Source organism: Helianthus annuus, chromosome 15 (assembly GCF_002127325.2).
Source record: "Helianthus annuus cultivar XRQ/B chromosome 15, HanXRQr2.0-SUNRISE, whole genome shotgun sequence".
Taxonomy (NCBI): Eukaryota; Viridiplantae; Streptophyta; class Magnoliopsida; order Asterales; family Asteraceae; genus Helianthus; species Helianthus annuus.
This window is the reverse complement of record NC_035447.2, coordinates 82,801,605-82,824,256: the sequence shown is the minus strand read 5'-3', so window position 1 is coordinate 82,824,256 and position 22,652 is coordinate 82,801,605. Positions and strand designations below refer to the sequence as shown.

General features: G+C 37.3%; 1 protein-coding gene across 1 annotated transcript; it reads left to right on the top strand.

Moving 5' to 3' along the window:
* Window positions 1-9,546: 9,546 nt before the first annotated feature.
* On the top strand, window positions 9,547-22,563 carry LOC110913900 (DNA-binding protein HEXBP-like). The gene is made up of 2 exons (XM_035984364.1): window positions 9,547-10,201; window positions 22,484-22,563. The coding sequence occupies exons 1-2, from the start codon at window positions 9,547-9,549 to the stop codon at window positions 22,561-22,563; spliced, it is 735 nt and encodes a 244-aa protein (XP_035840257.1).
* The last annotated feature ends 89 nt before the right edge of the window (window positions 22,564-22,652 follow it).

Genomic DNA, 22,652 nt, shown 5'->3' with positions numbered 1-22,652 from the left:
GGAATAACTTGACACTTTAACGAACTGGTATCTAACCGAACCACCGGACATTACCCGGAACACCAAAATATTGCTAGAAGCATTGTTTTATTATTTTTGAACTAGTTATGGTCCCCGAACACCCTAACACACTACATAATGCATCATACACTTAAAACACTAGACTTTACACTTAACCTCCAACTAATTACCTACTTACCATTTAAAAATTTACATTTAACCCCCCCAAGCTTGTAATCGGCCCCAACCAAGGGCCCACCTTAATCTTTATAAGATTTCACTAAATCCTTCCATGATCTTGATTGGATTTGATGTAGATCATGTTTGTACTATCAAAGACATACTAACCAAAGGGTAATACACTAACTTGAGTTTACAAGAAGACTTTCCAAGGTGTAAGAAGGTCCTAATGAAGGTGTAAGAAGGTCACTAAGAAGACCCTCCCCTCACCACCACCATTTCATTTCAAGTCCAACCATTCCAAGTGCTTTCCAAGGTGTAAGAAGGTCACTAACGAAGCTTGGAGCTTGTGGATCATCAAGGACCTCTCCCGTTTGCTTTTATCCACTCCATATTCATCTTGTTTCTTCCCTAGCTTAGAGCTAGTAGTAAGATCCTTGTAACCCTTTGATACTTCTATTTTTAGTGGTTAAAAGATGTATTATGTTATAAATCACAAGATCACTAAAAGACATAATCTTGAATCATGAATATAAACTTGTTATATGATGAAATATGGATGAAATGATGTTGTTTAGTATATATGTGATGATTGATTGTTGTTTTTCTTGAGAATATGATGTTGATCATCATATGGAGCTTGCTAGATTGTGATCAAACACATGATCTAGCAAGTTATAGGATGATTATGTGACAACATAAGATGATCATCTTCTTGTATGAACATGAACTTGATGAATAAAGAGATTTCTTGTAAAATAATAAACAAAGTGAGTTAGTAACCTTATGGATCCAAGACTTATTTTCCAAGAGAACCAAGTTTAAAATATGATTTTTGGAAGATCATGGTTTTTACTTAAACCTACACTATTTTTAGTGGAAAAACAAGCGTATAAACACTTATGAAACAAGAAGATCTAATAAATAAACATTTTTTGTGAAATGTGTTTCCATCTTGTAAACACCTAGTTTCCTTAAGAATGAGATTTTTAAAGGAATAAACCCACTTTAAAGGGTAACTAAACCCACTAAACACTTTACCAAGTTACTACAAGTTTTTGTGAAAAGATCAAGTTCATGTTGTTATGTAAATTGTTTAGTTTTTGCACTTGGTAAGTGTAATATTGTTTAGGGTTGATTATTGATCATTGTGTGTTGATTTTGAAAAGAAAATGATATGCTAAATAGCATGGACACCTCCAATTTCAAAGGAAACTATGGCAAAATTTTCTAAAAATACAAACACTTAGAAATATTTTCTAACAAATATTTACTAGTGTATTTTAACTATGGTTTTCAATATAAACCTTGCCATAATTTTTGTAACAAAAATACAAATATTGGAGGTTGGTTTTATAAATAAAAATGGGTAAATATATATATTTAGAATATATATATATATATATATATATATATATATATATATTAAGACACTTGTGTGAATACTTGTATACTTTGTGAAATAATTATATTATTTTAAGGGTAAAATAATATAACATAACATAATACCAAAAGTCACAAGGAATAAATATATAAGTTACAAACTTAATATTGTGGAACCGAACGCAAAAACGTAACTTATGAAATATTCCGGAAAATACCATTACAAATATATTTTTGGCAAATATTATTTTGGAAACGAAAGAAGTGAAAATATGATCTTTGTATATATTACCAAGTTATATCATATTTTCAACAAGAAGAAAATATATTATTTTTGGAGATAAAAATATATTTTCCTAGTATATTTAGAAGATATATGATTTTTGGGAAAAAAATATATTTTCTTGGAATACATTATATTTGGCAAATAAGTTATATATATATTTTCTAAAGTGAGACTTGAAAATATATTGTTTTAAGTATATTATTTTGAAAATACAAATATAAGAATACAAAAATACTTGTATAAAATACCCCCATCCTTGGGAAGGAAATACGGAGTTAAATACTTGAGAAGTATTAGTACAAAAATATTGATTAAACAATTATTCCAAAATTAATATAATTTAATGTTAAAGTAAGTATTATTTTAACAAGTGATTATCACTTGGAATAATATTGGGAACATACGAGTCGTAACTAAAAAACGTAAACACAAAAGCAAGGCACGACCCGTTCGTCTAATAGACCCTAGCACGTTGTAGGTAGTCGGGTTTGCAGAAGAGATTTTGGGTTATGATTCTATAGACGCAATACTGTGAGTTCATGTCCCCCTTTTCTTTTAACTGTTTTCAGTTTTATACTTTGGGGGTGAAATACATGTTACAATTATTACAAACGTTTTATACATGGTATGAATAGCTTAAGGAGGGTTTACTGCTTGATCATGTGAAAGGTGGGTATAACACTTAAGGCCATTAATCCTCGTCATAGAACCGAGGGACATGAGTGATAGATCTATTTGGGTGTAGCGAGCCCACACCCTTGGGGACCAGGGTGGCCTATAGGGTGACTATGTCTTCCAGCCGGAGGCCCGGTAACAAATTTGCTAGGTTTGAGTCTTCCTGCACCATTTCACACATACCATTGGCTTTGCAACCCATTGGTGATCTGTTTTTCCTTATTGCTACATACCAGGGACATATATACATACAGACATACTTTAAAGGTTTATTCATACACTCACACATGAACTCGCTCAACTTTTGTTGATATTTTTAAACTACATGTATTTCAGGGAACTAGTGGATCTGGCAGGTGTGTGCATGTGTCTTCAAGCTGCGTTTAAATAAAAGATGTCATCCGTGGTCGTAGAATTTAGGGGATGTATCCTACTCCTAGACTGGATACATGTTCCTAAGCTCGGGTTTGTTTAAGTTCTTTTGTTGAGTCCATGTGAACTCATTTAAACATATCATGGTTTGTAACTTTCATTTTAAGCTATTTTTAGGGATGGATTTTTGATTTTCTGAAAACATTTTAATGCTTTTTATTCAAGGAAAAGAAGTTTTTTTCCTTCTAATCCAAATTAAGCATGCCAATTCTTGAGATCAAGCTTTCAAAGGTAGATGTATCTAATGCTTTTGTTAGCACATCTGCCAGCTATTCCTGAGTTGGCACATGATGCAGAGAAATCAAACATTTTTCATAGCAATCCCTCACAACTCTGATACCAATTTTTAGGATATGAGTTTATTGTTTGTGTTGTTTTAAAAAGATGATCAATGAAAGAAGATAAATAGATGAACAATTGTAGCGGAAATGAAGAAAAACTTTATAACACAAACAAGGGAAGAAATGCTTTCATCATGAATACTTTTAATCGAAAGATTGTATTACACAATGCTTTACGTATGCATGAATTAAAACTCCCCCTCAGCCTGAGATCACAGTGATTGTTCATAGAAAATGCAAGTGATGAAGTGATCTAATAGAACAGTACACGCACTGTCTATTTATAGTACAATCCTAACCACTGTGGCATGTTGGCTGACGTCACCAAGACAGTGACATCTAACAACATTAACAAACATAGGTCAGTGTATTAGCTACACAGTGATTGATCCTTACTTACGGCACATAGGTCAGTCTATTATCTACACAGTGATTGATCCTTAGATTCCATAGGCATCCTACATACAATGATTTCAATATCGGTTTACAAATATAACAGAAAAAATTTCATTACTGGTTTACAAACACAACAATTACATGTATCGATTTACAATTATAACAGGAAACATTGTGACAACCCTCATAATTACAGGTATCCGTACAATTAATTAATATTGATTTGTGCTTAATGAGTGTGCTTAATTACAACTAGTGACTTAAAATGCTTTCTGAATTTTTATCATACATACATGTGCATCATATTTCATATTGTCACATCACTTATTGCATACAAACTTTAGTGACATAAACGATGCACAAAGCAAAGTTAGCACAGTTAACGAATAACTCAGAAACATGCTGACAATGTCGGTACATAGACAGACAATGTGTTGAGACCCCGTAAGGGCCAGAGACAAGGTACTACACTAGTATGAAGTGTAGGGAAGTAAGGACCATAAAACTGCGTCACTAGGTGATAGTTTAAGTGCCGAAAAGTGCCTAAAACCCACTAAAAATGCAGAATTCTGCATATTTCAATAAAAATCAGCTTTTTTTAACAAGCTAGCAATGTGCAAAAATATGGCAAAATGGTCCTGTATGCTTTCCTAAGTGTCGGGAATTAAAAGTGTCGCAAAAGGGTACTTAATGAACACTAAACGGAATAACTTGACACTTTAACGAACCGGTATCTAACCGAACCACCGGACATTACCCGGAACACCAAAATATCTAGCATTGTTTTATTATTTTTGAACTAGTTATGGTCCCCGAACACCATAACACACTACATAATGCATCATACACTTAAAACACTAGACTTTACACTTAACCTCCAACTAATTACCTACTTACCATTTAAAAATTTACATTTAACCCCCCCAAGCTTGTAATCGGCCCCAACCAAGGCCCCACCTTAATCTTTATAAGATTTCACTAAATCCTTCCATGATACTTCTATTTTTAGTGGTTAAAAGATGTATTATGTTATAAATCACAAGATCACTAAAAGATATAATCTTGAATCATGAACATAAACTTGTTATATGATGAAATATGGATGAAATGATGTTGTTTAGTATATGTTGATGATTGATTGTTGTTTTTCTTGAGAATATGATATTGATCATCATATGGAGCTTGCTAGATTGTGATTAAACACATGATCTTGCAAGTTATAGGATGATTATGTGACAACATCAGATGATCATCTTCTTGTATGAACATGAACTTGATGAATAAAGAGATTTCTTGTAAAATAATAAACAAAGTGAGTTAGTAACCTTATGGATCCAAGACTTATGAATGATTTTCCAAGAGAACCAAGTTTAAAATATGATTTTTGGAAGATCATGGATTTTACTTAAACCTACACTATTTTTAGTGGAAAAACAAGCGTATAAACACTTATGAAACAAGAAGATCTAATAAATAAACATTTTTTGTGAAATGTGTTTACAAGTTGTAAACACCTAGTTTCCTTAAGAATGAGATTTTTAAAGGAATAAACCCACTTTAAAGAGTAACTAAACCCACTAAACACTTTACCAAGTTACTACAAGTTTTTGTGAAAAGATCAAGTTCATGTTGTTATGTAATTGTATAGTTTTTGCACTTGTTAAGTATAATATTGTTTAGGGTTGATTGTTGATCATTGTTTGTTGATTTTGAAAAGAAAATGATATGCTAAATAGCATGGACACCTCCATTTTCAAAGGAAACTATGGCAAAATTTTCTAAAAATACAAACACTTAGAAATATTTTCTAACAAATATTTACTAGTGTATTTTAACTATGGTTTTCAATATAAACATTGCCATAATTTTTGTAACAAAAATACAAATATTGGAGGTTAGTTTTATAAATAAAAATGGGTAAATATATATGTCCCCCTTTTCTTTTAACTGTTTTCAGTTTTACACTTCGAGGGTGAAATACATGTTACAATTATTACAAACGTTTTATACATGGTATGAATAGCTTAAGGAGGGTTTACTGCTTGATCATGTGAAAGGTGGGTATAACACTTAAGGCCATTAATCCTCGTCGTAGAACCGAGGGACATGAGTGATAGATCTATTTGGGTGTAGCGAGCCCACACCCATGGGGACCAGGGTGGCCCATAGGGTGAGTATGTCTTCCAGTCGGAGGCCCGGTAACAAATTTGCTAGGTTTGAGTCTTCCGGCACCATTTCACACATACCATTGGCTTTGCAACCCATTGGTGATCTGTTTTTCCTTATTGCTACATACCAGGGACATATATACATACAGACATACTTTAAAGGTTTATTCATACACTCACACATGAACTCGCTCAACTTTTGTTTATATTTTTAAACTACATGTATTTCATGGAACTAGTGGATCTGGCAGGTGTGTACATGTGTCTTCAAGCCGCGTTTAAAAAAAAGATGTCATCTGTGGTCGTAGAGTTTAGGGGATGTATCCTACTCCTGGACGAGATACATGTTCCTAAGCTCGGGTTTGTTTAAGTTCTTTTGTTGAGTCCTTGTGAACTCATTTAAACATATCATGGTTTGTAACTTAATTTAGTGTCAATGTTTTCAGACAATGGTATTGTGGTATTTTCTAAACTTAATTAATGGATGAGCATCTCATGTTTTTATCACATAGCGTTGTTATAATTGAATGCTATGGTATTAAGAAGTCACACCAAATAACCACGCTTCCGCAAAAGTCAGGGTGTGACAACTTGGTATCAGAGCTTCGATCGTAGCGAACTAGGATTCTTTCTCGAGTCTAGACTACGATCAATAGGGCTCTCACAAAAACATTTTGAAACATGTTTACATTGCATACACTAAACGTCCAGATCCAGGGAAACAAACATTTTTACAAATAAAAGGGCACAAAACACAATTCATGGCTATATTTATAATTCAGTCTTAGAGACTGGGGAGGTTTAGTCTTAGAGACTGGGGAGGTTTAGTCTTAAAGACCGGGAAAATTGAGTCTTAGAGACTGGGTAGTCAGTTTGAGAAACTGGGAAGGTTTTAGTCTGAGAGACTAGGGAGTTCAGTCTGAGAGGCTGGGTGGGATAGTCTGGGAAGACTAGGATGATTACATGCTTTCATTGTTACTGCATACATACTTATTTGATGATTGTTGATGTATGTGCATATGTTGTGATTGTTTGTTACAGACATTATGTCATCTTCTTCTGAAAGTGGAGTATCCGACACAGTAGATCCTATGGCCATAGTCTCGGATGATGAGATAGCCATAGACCCTGAGGTTTTTACATCTGATACTACGAGTGATGACGATGATGATTTTCAGCCGTTCGCTTTACCAGATTTTGGAGATGATATACCTATAGCTGATGGTTTTCCTAACGGGGATCTACTCCTTGTTCCGATCCCTGCTCCTTTTCCTCTTGCTGCGTTTCCTCTTGAGGATCTGCCTCTTGATGCTATGTCTGATGACGACATTGATCTTTTTATTGAGGGTCCCCCTGAGGGTGCCCAGGATGATGGAGATCCAGTTGATGATGATGATGTCGTCCCACTTGCAGAGATTCTAGTCGATGATGATGTTGTTGTACCACTTGTCGAGATTCTAGTTGATGATGATGTTGTTATCCCTCTTGTTGAGATACCAGTCGCTGATGTCATTGCCGTTCCGTTGGTCGAGATTCCTGCCGTTGAGATCTCATCTGACCATTCAGGTCCTGATTCATTTGAGTCTGTATCATCCGCTACCTTACACGCACGGGGTGTGCAACATTATCCTACTAACACTGATTCCGACATAGCAATGTTTGCCGCACCTATCTTTCCACACGACTTTGATCCAGATCATGAGATTGAGTTTGTCCCTGATGAGCAGCCTTTTGAGGCACCTGTCATTCCTGACGATCAGCTCTTTGATATACCCGCTGATCTTGAGATTGCTCCTGCTGACCCTGAGCCTGAGATTGCACCAGAGCCTATGCCTGCACACGACCCTCTACCTGTGCATGACCCTATCCCTGTTGATGCACCTGTTGTTGCACCACCTTTGCCTGACCCAATCCCTGTACTTGTTGATCGTGCTCCTTTTACTACCCATGTAGACCCCAGATATGCTCACAACTGTAATGGTTGGATCGAGGACGATGATGACTACCCTCCTTTTGTTAGACCCGTTACTCCCCCACCTGCATCTACCCAGGCACCCGTTGATATCGCCCCATTTCACCCACACGTGTCAGATATGCACCGCACAGATTTGCCGATCACATTCCTTCAGGATATCCCTCCTCCCCGTCCAGGGGAAGGACCGTCAAGTCAGCAGCCCGGTCATATACCTCCTGTGTCAGCAGCCGATCATTTCATGCCACAGTTTGCACACACTGCTCCTTCTTCTGGACCCATGGGCGAGCCACTTATTTGGTTTCCACCCAACATGATGCCTGTATCTGATCCATACCATCCCTTCCACATTGGATACTCGAGGGATGATCTGCTTATGTCCCTACAGCTCCAGCAGGAGATGCTATGTAGGAGAGTCATGGAGTTAGAGAGGATCCCGCATCCTCCGCCTTGTCCTTGTCAGTCACCATTCGCGACACCACCAGCTCCTCTCCTACCATATCCTGATTTTGACATCCGTTTCCTCACTATGGAGCAGCAGATTGGTTACCTGCTGCGTATCGTTCATGCACTTGAGGAGGATTTGGCGCATTTGCGCAGGTTGCTTTTCGTTCCTCCACCACCTCCTCCTTATCCTCCACCATCAGCTTAGATGTTTTTGGTTTGATGCACATAGCATGCTTTTGATGAGAGTGCAGCTATTGAGCCAGATTTCACAACTTTTGAAGACCACAGTGTGACTTTTGACTTATTGACTTTTGACTAATGTAGTTTGTTAGACGATTCGGACAAGGGTGATGTGACCCTTAGTCTCTTTTGATGTATGATACATTGTGAAACATGTAAAACTGTACTTGTGGTCTTGATATATGAAAGCTCAATCGCAACATTCTCAATACATACGTTGTTGGATTACTTGTTTGCGTTATGACATGGGATATTATGTGTTTAATTGTGTTGATGAATGATATTACAAATGCATGTTACATACTTACTATACTTATTATGACCTGACCGATGCAATCTTCTTATAGAAGATGCCTCCTCAAAGAGAAACTCGTTTGCCCTCTACAGAGGCGGAGTTACAGGAACGGATTCACTGGCTATTGCACAGCACGAGGCCCTACGCTCGGAACATAGCGGGGGTACCTTTGGGAACAACCCACCCCATGGTAATGTTAAGTCACTATAGACACATTACATTACATTTGGGTATTCCATGTGCAATCGCTAATGCTTACTGTGAATAATGTTACTTCTACAGGCTGTACTTATAAACAGTTTCTAGACTGTAAGCCATTGAATTTCAACGGCACCGGGGGTGCTGTAGCCTTTGTCAGATGGACGGAAAAGACGGATTCTGTGATAAGGATGAGCAAGTGTGCTCCTGAACATCAAGTCAGCTACATCTCAGGACTCTTTCTAGATGGTACCTTATCCTGGTGGAATCTTCAAGTCCAAACCCTGGGGGAAGAAGCTGCTTACGCCATGTCATGGGATGAAATGAAGGAGCTCATGCGAAAGAAATACTGCTCCAGGGCTGAAATCCAAAAGCAGGAGACTGAGTTTTGGCACCTCAAAATGGACGGCCCGAAAATTGCTGAATATGTGCAAAGATTTCACGATCTGTCTCGCGTGGTACCATACATGGTTGATCCAGAATTCAAACGCATCGAGCGGTTTATTTGGGGATTGGCACCTTAGATTATGAGTATGGTGACATCGTCAAAGCCTGCCACAATTACTGAGGCTATCGATCTGAGCGTGTCACTAACTAAAGAAGCTATCAGATTAAACAAGTTTTCGACCCCTGACCAGAACAAAAAGGAGACTCACGTTGAGTCATCCGGTGAGAACAAGCGGATGTCCTCCAATTTTAAGAAAGGTACCAGCAGTACGAACAAGAAGGATGAGACAAGCGCACCGGCCAAGGCCAAAGGAAAGGGGTATATGGGCACATTGCCCAAATGTGATGCGTGTCAGTTGCATCACAATGGACGATGCCGAGCTGGAAAATGTGAATCTTGTGGGAAAGTTGGTCACTTGAAAGAAACATGCTGGGTTGGTAATGGCCGTGGCGGTCAAAGGGGTTTTGGAAACAACAACCGTGGCGGTAATGGTTATGGGAACTGCCCAAAAGGAGGAAATGGCGGAAATGGAAATCGTGGGAATCAAGCTGGTAATGGGAACCGTGGAGCGAATAACAATCAAGGTGGTAATGGGAACGGTAATGGTCGAGGACCAGGTTGTTTTAATTGTGGAGACATGGGGCATTTCAAGCGAGAATGCCCAAAGCTCAATCAAGCACAAGGAAGGGTTTTCAACATCGGAGTGAGAGAAGCTCGCCAAGATCCAAATGTGGTTACTGGTACGTTCCCTATCAATCAACGCTTTGCATCTGTACTATTTAACACTGGTGCCGATTATAGTTTTGTATCGCTAGAATTTAAGAATATACTTGGGTTGGTAGCTAGTAAGTTAGACATTTCGTATTCGATAGAACTAGCCAATGGAAAGGTAGTAGAAGCGAATGAAGTCATCAGAGGTTGCGTGATAGAACTGGGAGAGCACGAGTTTTCACTTGATCTTCTGCCCGTCGAGTTGGGAAGCTTCGACGTGGTACTAGGGATGGATTGGTTGTCAAGCAACAGAGCAGAGATTGTATGTCACGAGAATATCATTCGCATTCCAATGGCGGATGGAGAAACAATTGTGGTGCATGGAGAGAAGCGCGATACGCCCTTAAGGATCATTAGTTGCTTGAAAGCTCGAAAGTGTTTGCAGAAAGGATGTGTTGCCTTCCTGGCACACATTGTGGATAAAGAAGCCGCTGAGCCAAAGTTAGAAGATATACCAGTCGTAAAGGAATATCCTGAGGTCTTTCCCAAAGACTTGCCAGGATTGCCACCGCAAAGGCAAGTCGAATTCCACATTGACTTAGTTCCAGGCGCCGCGCCTGTGGCTAAAGCACCTTATCGACTTGCGCCTTCAGAAATGCAAGAGCTGTCAATGCAACTCCAGGAGTTATTGGACAAGGGATTTATCAGACCAAGCTTCTCGCCTTGGGGAGCTCTAGTTTTGTTTGTTAAGAAGAAGGACGGTAGTTTCCGCATGTGTATCGACTACCGCGAGCTGAACAAGTTGACTATCAAGAATAGATATCCTTTGCCAAGGATTGATGACCTGTTCGATCAACTACAAGATTTAAGTTTTTACTCCAAGATCGACCTTCAATCAGGTTATCACCAGTTGAGAATACAAGAGGAAAGTATTCAGAAGACTGCCTTCAGAACTCGATGTGGACATTACGAGTTTCTGGTCATGCCGTTTGGTCTGACGAACACGCCAACAATATTCATGGATTTGATGAACAGAGTTCGTAAGCCGTACCTTGATAAGTTTGTGATCGTGTTTATTGATGACATTTTGATATATTTAAAGACGAAAGCAGAACACGAGCAACATCTAGTCTATCTTAGAGCTGCTTAAGAAAGAGAAGTTGTACGCGAAGTTCTCGAAGTGCGAATTTTGGTTGCGCGAAGTTCAGTTCCTTAGTCACGTGGTTAACGGAAATGGAATTCATGTGGATCCCACAAAGATCGAGGCGATCAAGAACTGGGAGACTCCGAAGACGCCAACCGAGATACGTCAGTTCCTAGGGTTGGCATGTTAATATCGCAGGTTTATTGAGGATTTTTCAAAAGTCGCTCAACCATTGACCTCCCTCACACAGAAAGACAAGAAGTATGAATAGGGAGACAAACAAGAGGAAGCTTTTCAGCTGTTGAAGAACAAGCTTTGCGACGCACCGATTTTGTCCCTACCCGAAGGCACTGACGACTTCATGGTATATTGCGACACCTCGCGTCAAGGATTGGGATGTGTATTAATGCAGCGTCAGAAGGTTATAGCCTATGCTTTACGCCAGTTGAAGGTCCACGAGAAAAATTACACCACGCATGATCTGGAATTAGGCGCGGTGGTATTTGCATTGAAGATCTGGCGACATTACTTATATGGCACGCGATGCACAATCTTTACTGATCACAAGAGTCTGCAGCATATATTTGATCAGAAGGAGCTTAACATGAGACAGCACCGATGGGTGGAGCTGTTAAACGATTATGATTGTGAGATTAAGTATCATCCAGGAAAGGTGAATGTGGTCGCAGATGCCCTGAGTCGGAAGGAAAGGATCAAGCCCATAAGGGTTAGGGCTTTGGAAATGATTATTCAAACGGACCTCTCATTACGCATTCGTGCCGCACAGAGGGAAGCTCTTAAGGAAAAGAACCTTGAAAATGAATATCTCCGTGGGTGGGATGGAGAAGCAGTTGGTACCAAATGAGGAAGGAACGTTGTGCTTCACGAAACGAATTTGGGTTCCCTTGTTTGGTGGTTTGAGAAATGTTATTTTTGATGAAGCTCACAAGTCACGGTACTCGATCCATCCAGGATCGGATAAAATGTACCAAGATTTAAAGGATTTTTATTGGTGGCCAAGATTGAAAGGTGATGTTGCAACGTATGTTGGCAAATGCTTAACTTGTGCCAAGGTAAAGGCCGAATATCAAAAGCCTTCAGGTCTTCTGCAAGAACCAGAAATACCCTAGTGGAAATGGGAACAGATTTCAATGGACTTTATAACGAAGTTACCAAGGACGCCCAAGGGCCTTGATACGATTTGGGTAAATGTAGACCGTTTAACGAAATCTGCACACTTTTTGCCAATCAAGGAAAAAGACAATACGAGTAAGCTAGCTGAGCTATACCTGAGAGAGATTGTTGCACGACATGGAGTGCCTCTCTCAATTATTTCTGATAGAGACGGAAGGTTCGTGTCAAGGATTTGGCAATCCTTTCAAGAAGCCTTTGGTTCTCAGTTGAATATGAGTACTGCCTTTCATCCGCAGACAGACGGACAGAGCGAACGAACGATTCAAACGTTGGAAGATGTGTTACAAGCTTGCGTAATGGATTTGGGTGGGAGTTGGGACACTCACTTACCCTTGGTAGAATTCTCGTACAACAACAGTTACCATGCAAGCATTCAAGCTGCACCGTTCGAAGCTCTAAATGGACGCAAGTGTCGATCACCGCTATGCTGGGCAGACGCGGGTGATAGACAGCTAGTTGGCCCGGAACTGGTTCAAGAGACGACTGACAAGATTTTTCAGATCCGAGAGTGCATCAAAGCGGCTCGTGATCGTCAAAAGAATTATACGGACCGAAGAAGGAAACCTTTGGAGTTTCAAGTAGGAGATATGGTTTTGTTAAAGGTTTCACCCTGGAAGGGTGTAGCACGCTTTGGGAAGCGTGGGAAGTTGAACCCAAGATACATTGGACCGTTCAAAATCCTGAAAAGGATTGGTCTGGTAGCATACAAGTTGGATCTGCCCGCAAAGCTGAATGGCGTTCATGATACATTTCACGTATTAAATCTGAAAAAGAGTCCAACTCAAGAAACAGTGGTCATTCCTGCCGACGAAGTTCATATTGACGACATACTCCACATCACTGAAGAACCTGTTGAGATTACTGATTGGAAGGTTAACAAGTCACGACGGAGTAGTGTCAAACTCATCAAGGTTCGTTGGAACGCACGACATGGCCCAGAATTCACGTGGGAGCGTGAGGATCGCATGAAAGCCAAATACCCACATTTGTTCTCCAAGACCCCTGCATCTAGTAGCAGAACTAAAATTTCAGGACGAAAGTTTCTAAACAGGGGGAGAATGTGACAACCCTCATAATTACTGGTATCCGTACAATTAATTAATATTGATTTGTGCTTAATGACTGTGCTTAATTACAACTGGTGACTTAAACTGCTTTCTGATCATACATACATGTTCATCACATTTCATATTGTCACATCACTTATTGCATACAAACTTTAGTGACATAAACGATACACAAAGCACAGTTAACACAGTTAACGGATAACTCAGAAACATGCTGACAATGTCGGTACATAGACAGACAATGTGTTGAGACCCCGTAAGGGCCAGAGACAAGGTACTACACTAGTATGAAGTGTAGGGAAGTAAGGACCATAAAACTGCGTCACTAGGTGATAGTTTAAGTGCCGGAAATGCCTAAAACCCACTAAAAATGCAGAATTCTGCATATTTCAGCAAAAATCAGCTTTTTTAACAAGCTAGTAATGTGCAAAAATATGGCAAAATGGTGTTGTATGCTTTCCTAAGTGTCGGGAATTAAAAGTGTCGTAAAAGGGTACTTAATGAACACTAAACGGAATAACTTGACACTTTAACGAATCGGTATCTAACCGAACCACCGGAATTACCCGGAACACCAAAATATTGCGAGAAGCATTGTTTTATTATTTTTGAACTAGTTATGGTCCCCGAACACCCTAACACACTACATAATGCATCATACACTTAAAACACTAGACTTTACACTTAACCTCCAACTAATTACCTACTTACCATTTAAAAATTTACATTTAACCCCCCCCCCCCCAAGCTTGTAATCGGCCCCAACCAAGGCCCCACCTTAATCTTTATAAGATTTCACTAAATCCTTCCATGATCTTGATTGGATTTGATGTAGATCATGTTTGTACTATCAAAGACATACTAACCAATGGGTAATACACTAACTTGAGTTTATAAGAAGACTTAGTGGATCATAACCATCAACACACATACACTTCATCTCTTCCTCTCCCTCTCCTTCAAGTCTCGGCCGAACACCCCTCCCCTCACCACAACCATTTCATTTCAAGTCCAACCATTCCCAGTGCTTTCCAAGGTGTAAGAAGGTCATTAACGAAGCTTGGAGCTTGTGGATCATCAAGGACCTCTCCCGTTTGCTTTTATCCACTCCATATTCATCTTGTTTCTTCCCTAGCTTAGAGCTAGTAATATGATCCTTGTAACCCTTTGATACTTCTATTTTTAGTGGTTAAAAGATGTATTATGTTATAAATCACAAGATCACTAAAAGACATAATCTTGAATCATGAACATAAACTTGTTATATGATGAAATATGGATGAAATGATGTTGTTTAGTATATGTTGATGATTGCTTGTTGTTTTTCTTGAGAATATGATATTGATCATCATATGGAGCTTGCTAGATTGTGATTAAACACATGATCTAGGAAGTTACAGGATGATTATGTGACAACATAAGATGATCATCTTCTTGTATGAACATGAACTTGATGAATAAAGAGATTTCTTGTAAAATAATAAACAAAGTGAGTTAGTAACCTTATGGATCCAAGACTTATGAATGATTTTCCAAGAGAACCAAGTTTAAAATATGATTTTTGGAAGATCATGGTTTTTACTTAAACCTACACTATTTTTAGTTGGAAAACAAGCGTATAAACACTTATGAAACAAGAAGATCTAATAGATAAACATTTTTGTGAAATGTGTTTACAAGTTGTAAACACCTAGTTTCCTTAAGAATGAGATTTTTAAAGGAATTAGCCCACTTTAAAGGGTAACTAAACCCACTAAACACTTTACCAAGTTACTACAAGTTTTTGTGAAAAGATCAAGTTCATGTTGTTATGTAAATTGTATAGTTTTTGCACTTGGTAAGTGTAATATTGTTTAGGGTTGATTGTTGATCATTGTGTGTTGAATTTGAAAAGAAAATGATATGCTAAATAGCATGGACACCTCGATTTTCAAAGGAAACTATGGCAAAATTTTCTAAAAATACATACACTTAGAAATATTTTCTATCAAATATTTACTAGTGTATTTTAACTATGGTTTCCAATATAAACTTTGCAAAATTTTTGTAACAAAAATATTTTGGAGGTTGGTTTTATAAATAAAAATGGGTAAATATATATATATAGGGCTTGGCTATACAAGAAACCCCATCTTTTTTAAAAAACTATGCAAACCCAATACCATCCATTGATTATGTTTCATCACACTTGATCAATGGCTCTCATAATTTTGGTAACAATTAGATTTAAAAGAAATGTAATAATACACATTAGTCAACTAGAAGGGCATTTTGGGTAGTATATTCCTTCTCTTTCTACTGTCTAGTCCTATCATCTTTAATGCACCTCTCTTTCTCTCTCTTCATATCCAATTCAAAATCACAATATCAGCTCTCTCAATTCCCTCTTTCCCATGACTTTCCCTTCTCTCTACACAACACTTACAACCTGCAAGCCTAAAGAGAGAGTGAGAGCCGTGAGAGAGAGTACCAGAGAAATCGAAAGAGAAAGAGAGGTCCAGAGAAATCGAAAGAGAGAGAGAAAACTGGTGGGTTTCCAGCCACCCACGGCGGCAGCAGCGCTATGGCGGTGGTGTTGTTGACCGTTATGGTTAGGGCATGGGAGGCGGTAGATGCACGATGAGTGAGGCACGATGGTGGTTGGTGGAAGGTGGTGGCTGGTTCATTCTAGGTTGTTGGTAGTTGATAGCGGCGACAGTGGGTGGTTGTAGAAGGTGGTGGAGGGTGGGTGGTTGGTGGCGCCGGAGTTCGAAACGTCGTCGGAGTCAAGATCTAGTAATGGTTAATGTTCTCCCTCTCTCTCCTCTCCTCTGTCTTCAATCAAGATCTAATAATGGTTAATGTTCATGTATTTTAAATAAATCGAAAACTTTAGGATGAGATTTTTGAACGGGATTTTTTGTTTGTTTGGTTGCTTGTTTGGGGATTTTGATCTTAACAATAATTGTTTTTTTTGTTTGTTTGGTTGCTGGTTTAGCCTTTTGATCTGAACAGTAAGTGTTTTTTTTTTGTTGGGTTGTTTGATTTACAGAAACAGACCCATAACATGTGTTAAGCACCTGTTAGAATAATATATAACGTGTGTTGATTTACAGAAACAGATCCATAAAGATATTCAATTGACAAGCTGGATGGATGCGGGGATATTGAATAAGTCAAATCTTTTGGGAAAGAAGTTTTCGTTCGTTTATAACATGTGTTAGTGGTTCATGCTGTAACAGATCCATAAAGAAGTTTTCATGCTATAACAAGTTTTCATTCATTTATAACATGTTTAGCACATTTTGGAATGTATAACATGTGTTAAGCCTCTCTTATAATCTTTTTGTAGCCTGACATGTATTTATGTATAAGCTAGTGGTTTACAAAACACCATGATGTGTATATACTGATCTAACATGTGTTACAATTTGTCTGTTCGGAACATGTAATTGATTAACATGTGACAAGGGTGAAAACAGTCGACGGGGGGGGGGGGATGAGTTTAATGGTGAGCTTAGTTAATATCGTAATCTTGTTGTAACCCCAATTGTATACATATGATAACATGTAAGCATCCATTATAACCCGACTTGTATTCATGTATATCAAAAGTGGTTTGCAAAAACACCATGATGTGCATATACTGATCGTAACACGTGTACAAGTTAATATGGAACATACAAGTTAATATTGTAACACCGTATACCCGGGATAACATGTGTTAAGCCTCTGTTATAATCTTGGTTTAACCCAACATTGTGTCATGTATAAGCTAGTGGTTTCTAAAACACTATTAACTTGTATAATCTTGGAACATAAAAGTTAATATTGTAACACCGTAACCCGACTTGTATTCATGTATTTGAAAGTCACATCCTTTGGGAAAGAAATCTTCGTTCATTTATAACATGTGTTGGTGGTTCAAGCTGTAACAGAACACCATGATGTAACCTGACATGTGTTCATGTATAACATGTGTTAAGCCCCTGTTAGAATGATATATAACATGGGAAAGAACTCTTCGTTCGTTTATAACATGTGTTTGTTTTGCACATTTTGGAATGTATAACATGTGTTAAGCCTCTGTTATAATTTTTTTGTAACCTGACATATATTCATGTATAAGCTAGGGGTTTACAAAACACCATGATGTGTATATACTGATCTAACATGTGTTACAATTTGTGTGTTCGGAACATCTAATTGCTTAACATGTGACAAGGGTGAAAACAATCGACGGGGGCGATGAGTTTAATGGTGAGCTTAGTTAATATCGTAATCTTGTTGTAACCCCACTTGTATACATATGATAACATGTAAGCATCCATTATAACCCGACTTGTATTCATGTATATAAAAGTGGTTTGCAAGTTAATATGTGTACAAGTTAATATGGAACATACAAGTTAATATTGTATAACGTGTGTTAAGACTTCCAGAATGGATGCATAAACTCCAATAGTAACTTAATAACATAGTATACCTGATATAAGGTGTGTTAAGCCTCTTTTATAACGTGTGTTAAGACTTCCAGAATGTGTTAAGTCCATACCGTTTTAACATCATGTACTAGACAAAACAAAATAAGAGTCTCACATTACATATTACTAGTAAACGAAAATACATAGCACTAACAAAATGGCGGAGCTTCCTTTGAAAATCTGCCTTAGCTTTTTAGCGGCCATCGTTGCTGCCTTAGCTTTTCAGCGGCTACCCTTGCTTTATTGTTTGGGTCGGTCTTGAAACGGCTTGTAAACATGTGGGTGTGCGTATGCCAGGGAAGTTATAAAAATGTGTTTTCATGTCACACGTAACACGTGTTACGTTGTACATGGGTTTCATGTCACATGTAACACATGCATGTCCGAGAAGTTCAAACTATAACACGTGTTAGTTGTGTTGTGCTGCAACATAAACATGGTCATGATCCTTGAGTATCTGATCCACGTTTGACGAAACCAACGGTCTCGAGAATTGGATCTTATATCCCTTGTATCCATCACCGCCTAATAAACAAAAAGATAAGATAACCGATAAGTCGTTAACCAGACATAAATATTAACACATTCATAGCCAGAAAATCTTTTTTCTCAAATAACATCACAAAAACAGTTACTATGGTTTAGCTGTGAAACAGGAGTTCAGACTATAACACGTGTTACGTTGGTTGTGCTGTAAGACAAACTTGGCTTATCTGTGAAACAGGAGTTCAGACTATAACACGTGTTACGTTGGTTGTCCTGTAAGACAAACTTGGCTTTTCGTTTCTAAAAACAGATGTGCCGATTATTAGACGTCTAAAAATAAAAAATGACAACCATAGATATATTCAGATCAAAAGCCCAAAACAAAGCAACCTAACCAACAAAAAACAGTTACTATTCAGATCAAAAAGCACCAAACAAGGCAACCAAACCAACAAAAAAAAAAACAGTTACTGTTCAGATCAAAAATCCCCAAACCAACAAACACATTTTTTTAACACAAAAATAACTAATCCATGGATCAAAATCAAACGAGTTTGAAACCAAAACAAGTAATCCATGAATCAAAATCAAAATTTATAAACACCAGGAGAATGAAAACCAAACTAAAATCAATAGTATTGAAATTTATTACCTATAAATGTCATTTTTTTGAAACAATAATCAATGGTATTGAAAAATAATTAATCTTTTGGCAACATTCTTAATTCTGGAAAAAATAAAACCAATTGTGAAGAATAAAAATCAAAGTAAATGACAATTAAAAATCAAAACCAACTTATTATTGACAGGATCATGATTCTTCGACAGTATCTTGGTTCTTCGATTTCTTCTAAGAAATTAACATGTAAAGTTGAATTAGGGGTGTAAAAAAGAAAAAAAAAACTCGAACCCATAAAAAAAAAGGATGAAAAACCTTGATCATTCTTGTCCTCGTCAGTAGGGAACTCGTTGTGAATGACGTTCCCGTCAGTGGGGATCTTTAAATGGATGTTTTGAAATGGCGGATCTTGAAACCGAAATGAAGTTCATGGAAATGGATCTTGGGTAGAACTTGAAACAGATATAAAGTTAATGGAAAATGGAGGTTTTGAAAGGGTAGATCTTGAAACACAGAGATGAAGTTAATGAAAAAATGGAGGTTTTGAATGGTAGATCTTGGGTTTTGAAAGTAGATTTGGATGTGATGGGTATTAATTATTGTCAAATCAAATAGGGGAAGATATCTAAGATAGATGTGAAAATACCATAATGCCCTCAAGGACAAAAAGAATATGATATTTACTATGGACACGTGGCAAAATCTAGACCATGCATTGGGTTTGCAAAGTTTTCTAAAATTCAAGGGTTTCTTACAGAGCATTATCCTATATATATATATATATATATTAAGACACTTGTGTGAATACTTGTATACTTTGTGAAATAATTATATTATTTTAAGGGTAAAATAAAATAACATAACATAATACCAAAAATCACAAGAAATAAATATATAGGTTACACACTTAATATTGTGGAACCGAACGCAAAAACGTAACTTATGAAATATTCCGGAAAATACAATTACAAATATATTTTTGGCAAATATTATTTTGGAAACGAAAGAAGTGAAAATATGATCTTTGTACATATTACCAAGTTATATCATATTTTCAACAAGAAGAAAATATATTATTTTTGGAGATAAAAATATATTTTCCTAGTATATTTAGAAGATATATGATTTTTGGGAAAAATATATATTTTCTTGGAGTACATTATTTTTGGCAAATAAGTTATATATATATTTTCTAAAGTGAGACTTGAAAATATATTGTTTTAAATATATTATTTTGAAAATACAAATACAAGAATACAAAAATACATGTATAAAATACCCCCATCCTTGGGAAGGAAATACGGAGTTAAATACTTGAGAAGTATTAGTACAAAAATATTGATTAAACAATTATTCCAAAACTAAATATAATTTAATGTTAAAGTAAGTATTATTTTAACAAGTGATTATCACTTGGAATAATATTGGGAACATACGAAACGTAACTCAAAAACGTGAATTCAAAAGCTAGGCACGGCCCGTTCGTCTAATAGACCCTAGCACGTTGTAGGTAGTCGGGTTTGCTGAAGAGATTTTGGGTTACGATTCTAAAGAGGCAATACTGTGAGTTCATGTCCCCCTTTTCTTTTAACTGTTTTCAGTTTTATACTTCGGGGGTGAAATACATGTTACAATTATTACAAACGTTTTATACATGGTATGAATAGCTTAAGGATGGTTTACTGCTTGATCATGTGAAAGGTGGGTATAACACTTAAGGCCATTAATCCTTGTCGTAGAACCGAGGGACATGAGTGATAGATCTATTTGGGTGTAGTGAGCCCACACCCATGGGGACCAGGGTGGCCCATAGGGTGACTATGTCTTCCAGCCGGAGGCCCGGTAACAAATTTGCTAGGTTTGAGTCTTCCTGCACCATTTCACACATACCATTGGCTTTGCAACCCATTGGTGATCTGTTTTTTCTTTATTGCTACATACCAGGGACATACATATATACAGACATACTTTAAAGGTTTATTCATACACTCACATATGAACTCGCTCAACTTTTGTTGATATTTTTAAACTACATGTATTTTAGGGAACTAGTGGATCTGGCAGGTGTGTGCATGTGTCTTCAAGCTGCGTTTAAATAAAAGATGTCATCCGTGGTCCTAGAGTTTAGGGGATGTATCCTACTCCTGGACGGGATACATGTTCCTTAGCTCGGGTTTGTTTAAGTTCTTTTGTTGAGTCCATGTGAACTCATTTAAATATATCATGGTTTGTAACTTAATTTAGTGTCGATGTTTTCAGACAATGGTATTGTGGTATTTTCTAAACTTAATTAATGGATGAGCATCTCATGTTTTTATCATATAACGTTGTTATGATTGAATGCTATGGTATTAAGAAGTCACACCAAATAACCACGCTTCCGCAAAAGTCAGGGTGTGACAAACATCTCAATACCGATATACAAATACGACATTTTAAATGCTGTGGGATACTATGATCTCACAAACCGGTTTTCAAATGAAAGATTTTCAAATGTTTCAAGATTCATTTGATACAAAACAAATAAACTATGAACTCGCCAACTTTAAGTTGATTTTTCTCATGTTCTTCTCAGGTTACAATTTCAAACTATGGCACGGTTTGAATAGAAGAACCCAGTGTGATTCGAGTACTTAGCGGGCGTTCACTTTCTAGAAGTCTTAGCATTAAATACTTCCGCTGTGAAATGAAGATACCGGTCAAATCACACCATACTTTGATTTTAGCGGGTGTGACACTATCAGTGTAATTAAATCTAAAAAATATATAAAATCTCATTATATTTGTAAAAAACATATTATAAAACATGCTACATAAAAATATTTAATAATTATATGTAGATCCCAATATCAATCCGGATCATAATGGTTGATTGTTTTAGTCCAAAACACCTATTGATTAGGTGTTTGTACTATGAAAAAGTTAAGAAGAATCAAGAGTGAAGATGAAGCTAATGGAATGATGAATACAACAAGTGTTGTATTGAATCCAAACAAGAATGTAAATCAATAAAGCACCTTGGATATCAGATTAGAGCACAATAGCAGAGATTGAATGTAAACAACACTTCTATTCACCAAAAGAACCAAAAGCTTGGCTAGGGCAACAATACACGAGCTTATATAGATCCTGACTTGCCAACATAATTATAATTATGCTGGAATCTTAACTACACCAAGTCAGGTTTGCTACTTTTATCTAATTACAAAATATGCCCCTAGACTTTAAAACAAGCTACAAACTATAATAAAACTAATCCAATACAAGTATGAACGATCTCAAAAGTTCCAACAATATCCCCCTAGATCATTGCATACTTGTTTTTCATTCTTCTGTAGTTTCCACTGGATTGTCTGCAGCTTTCTTTTCAGGTTCTGGAGGGACTTCTTCATGCCCTGCTGCTTTTGGTGATGCTTGAACTTCGATTGTTGTGGCGGGAGTTTCTTGTATTATAACAGCTTCACTTGTTGTTGGTGGATCCTCCATAATGGCTTCATATGTGGATGA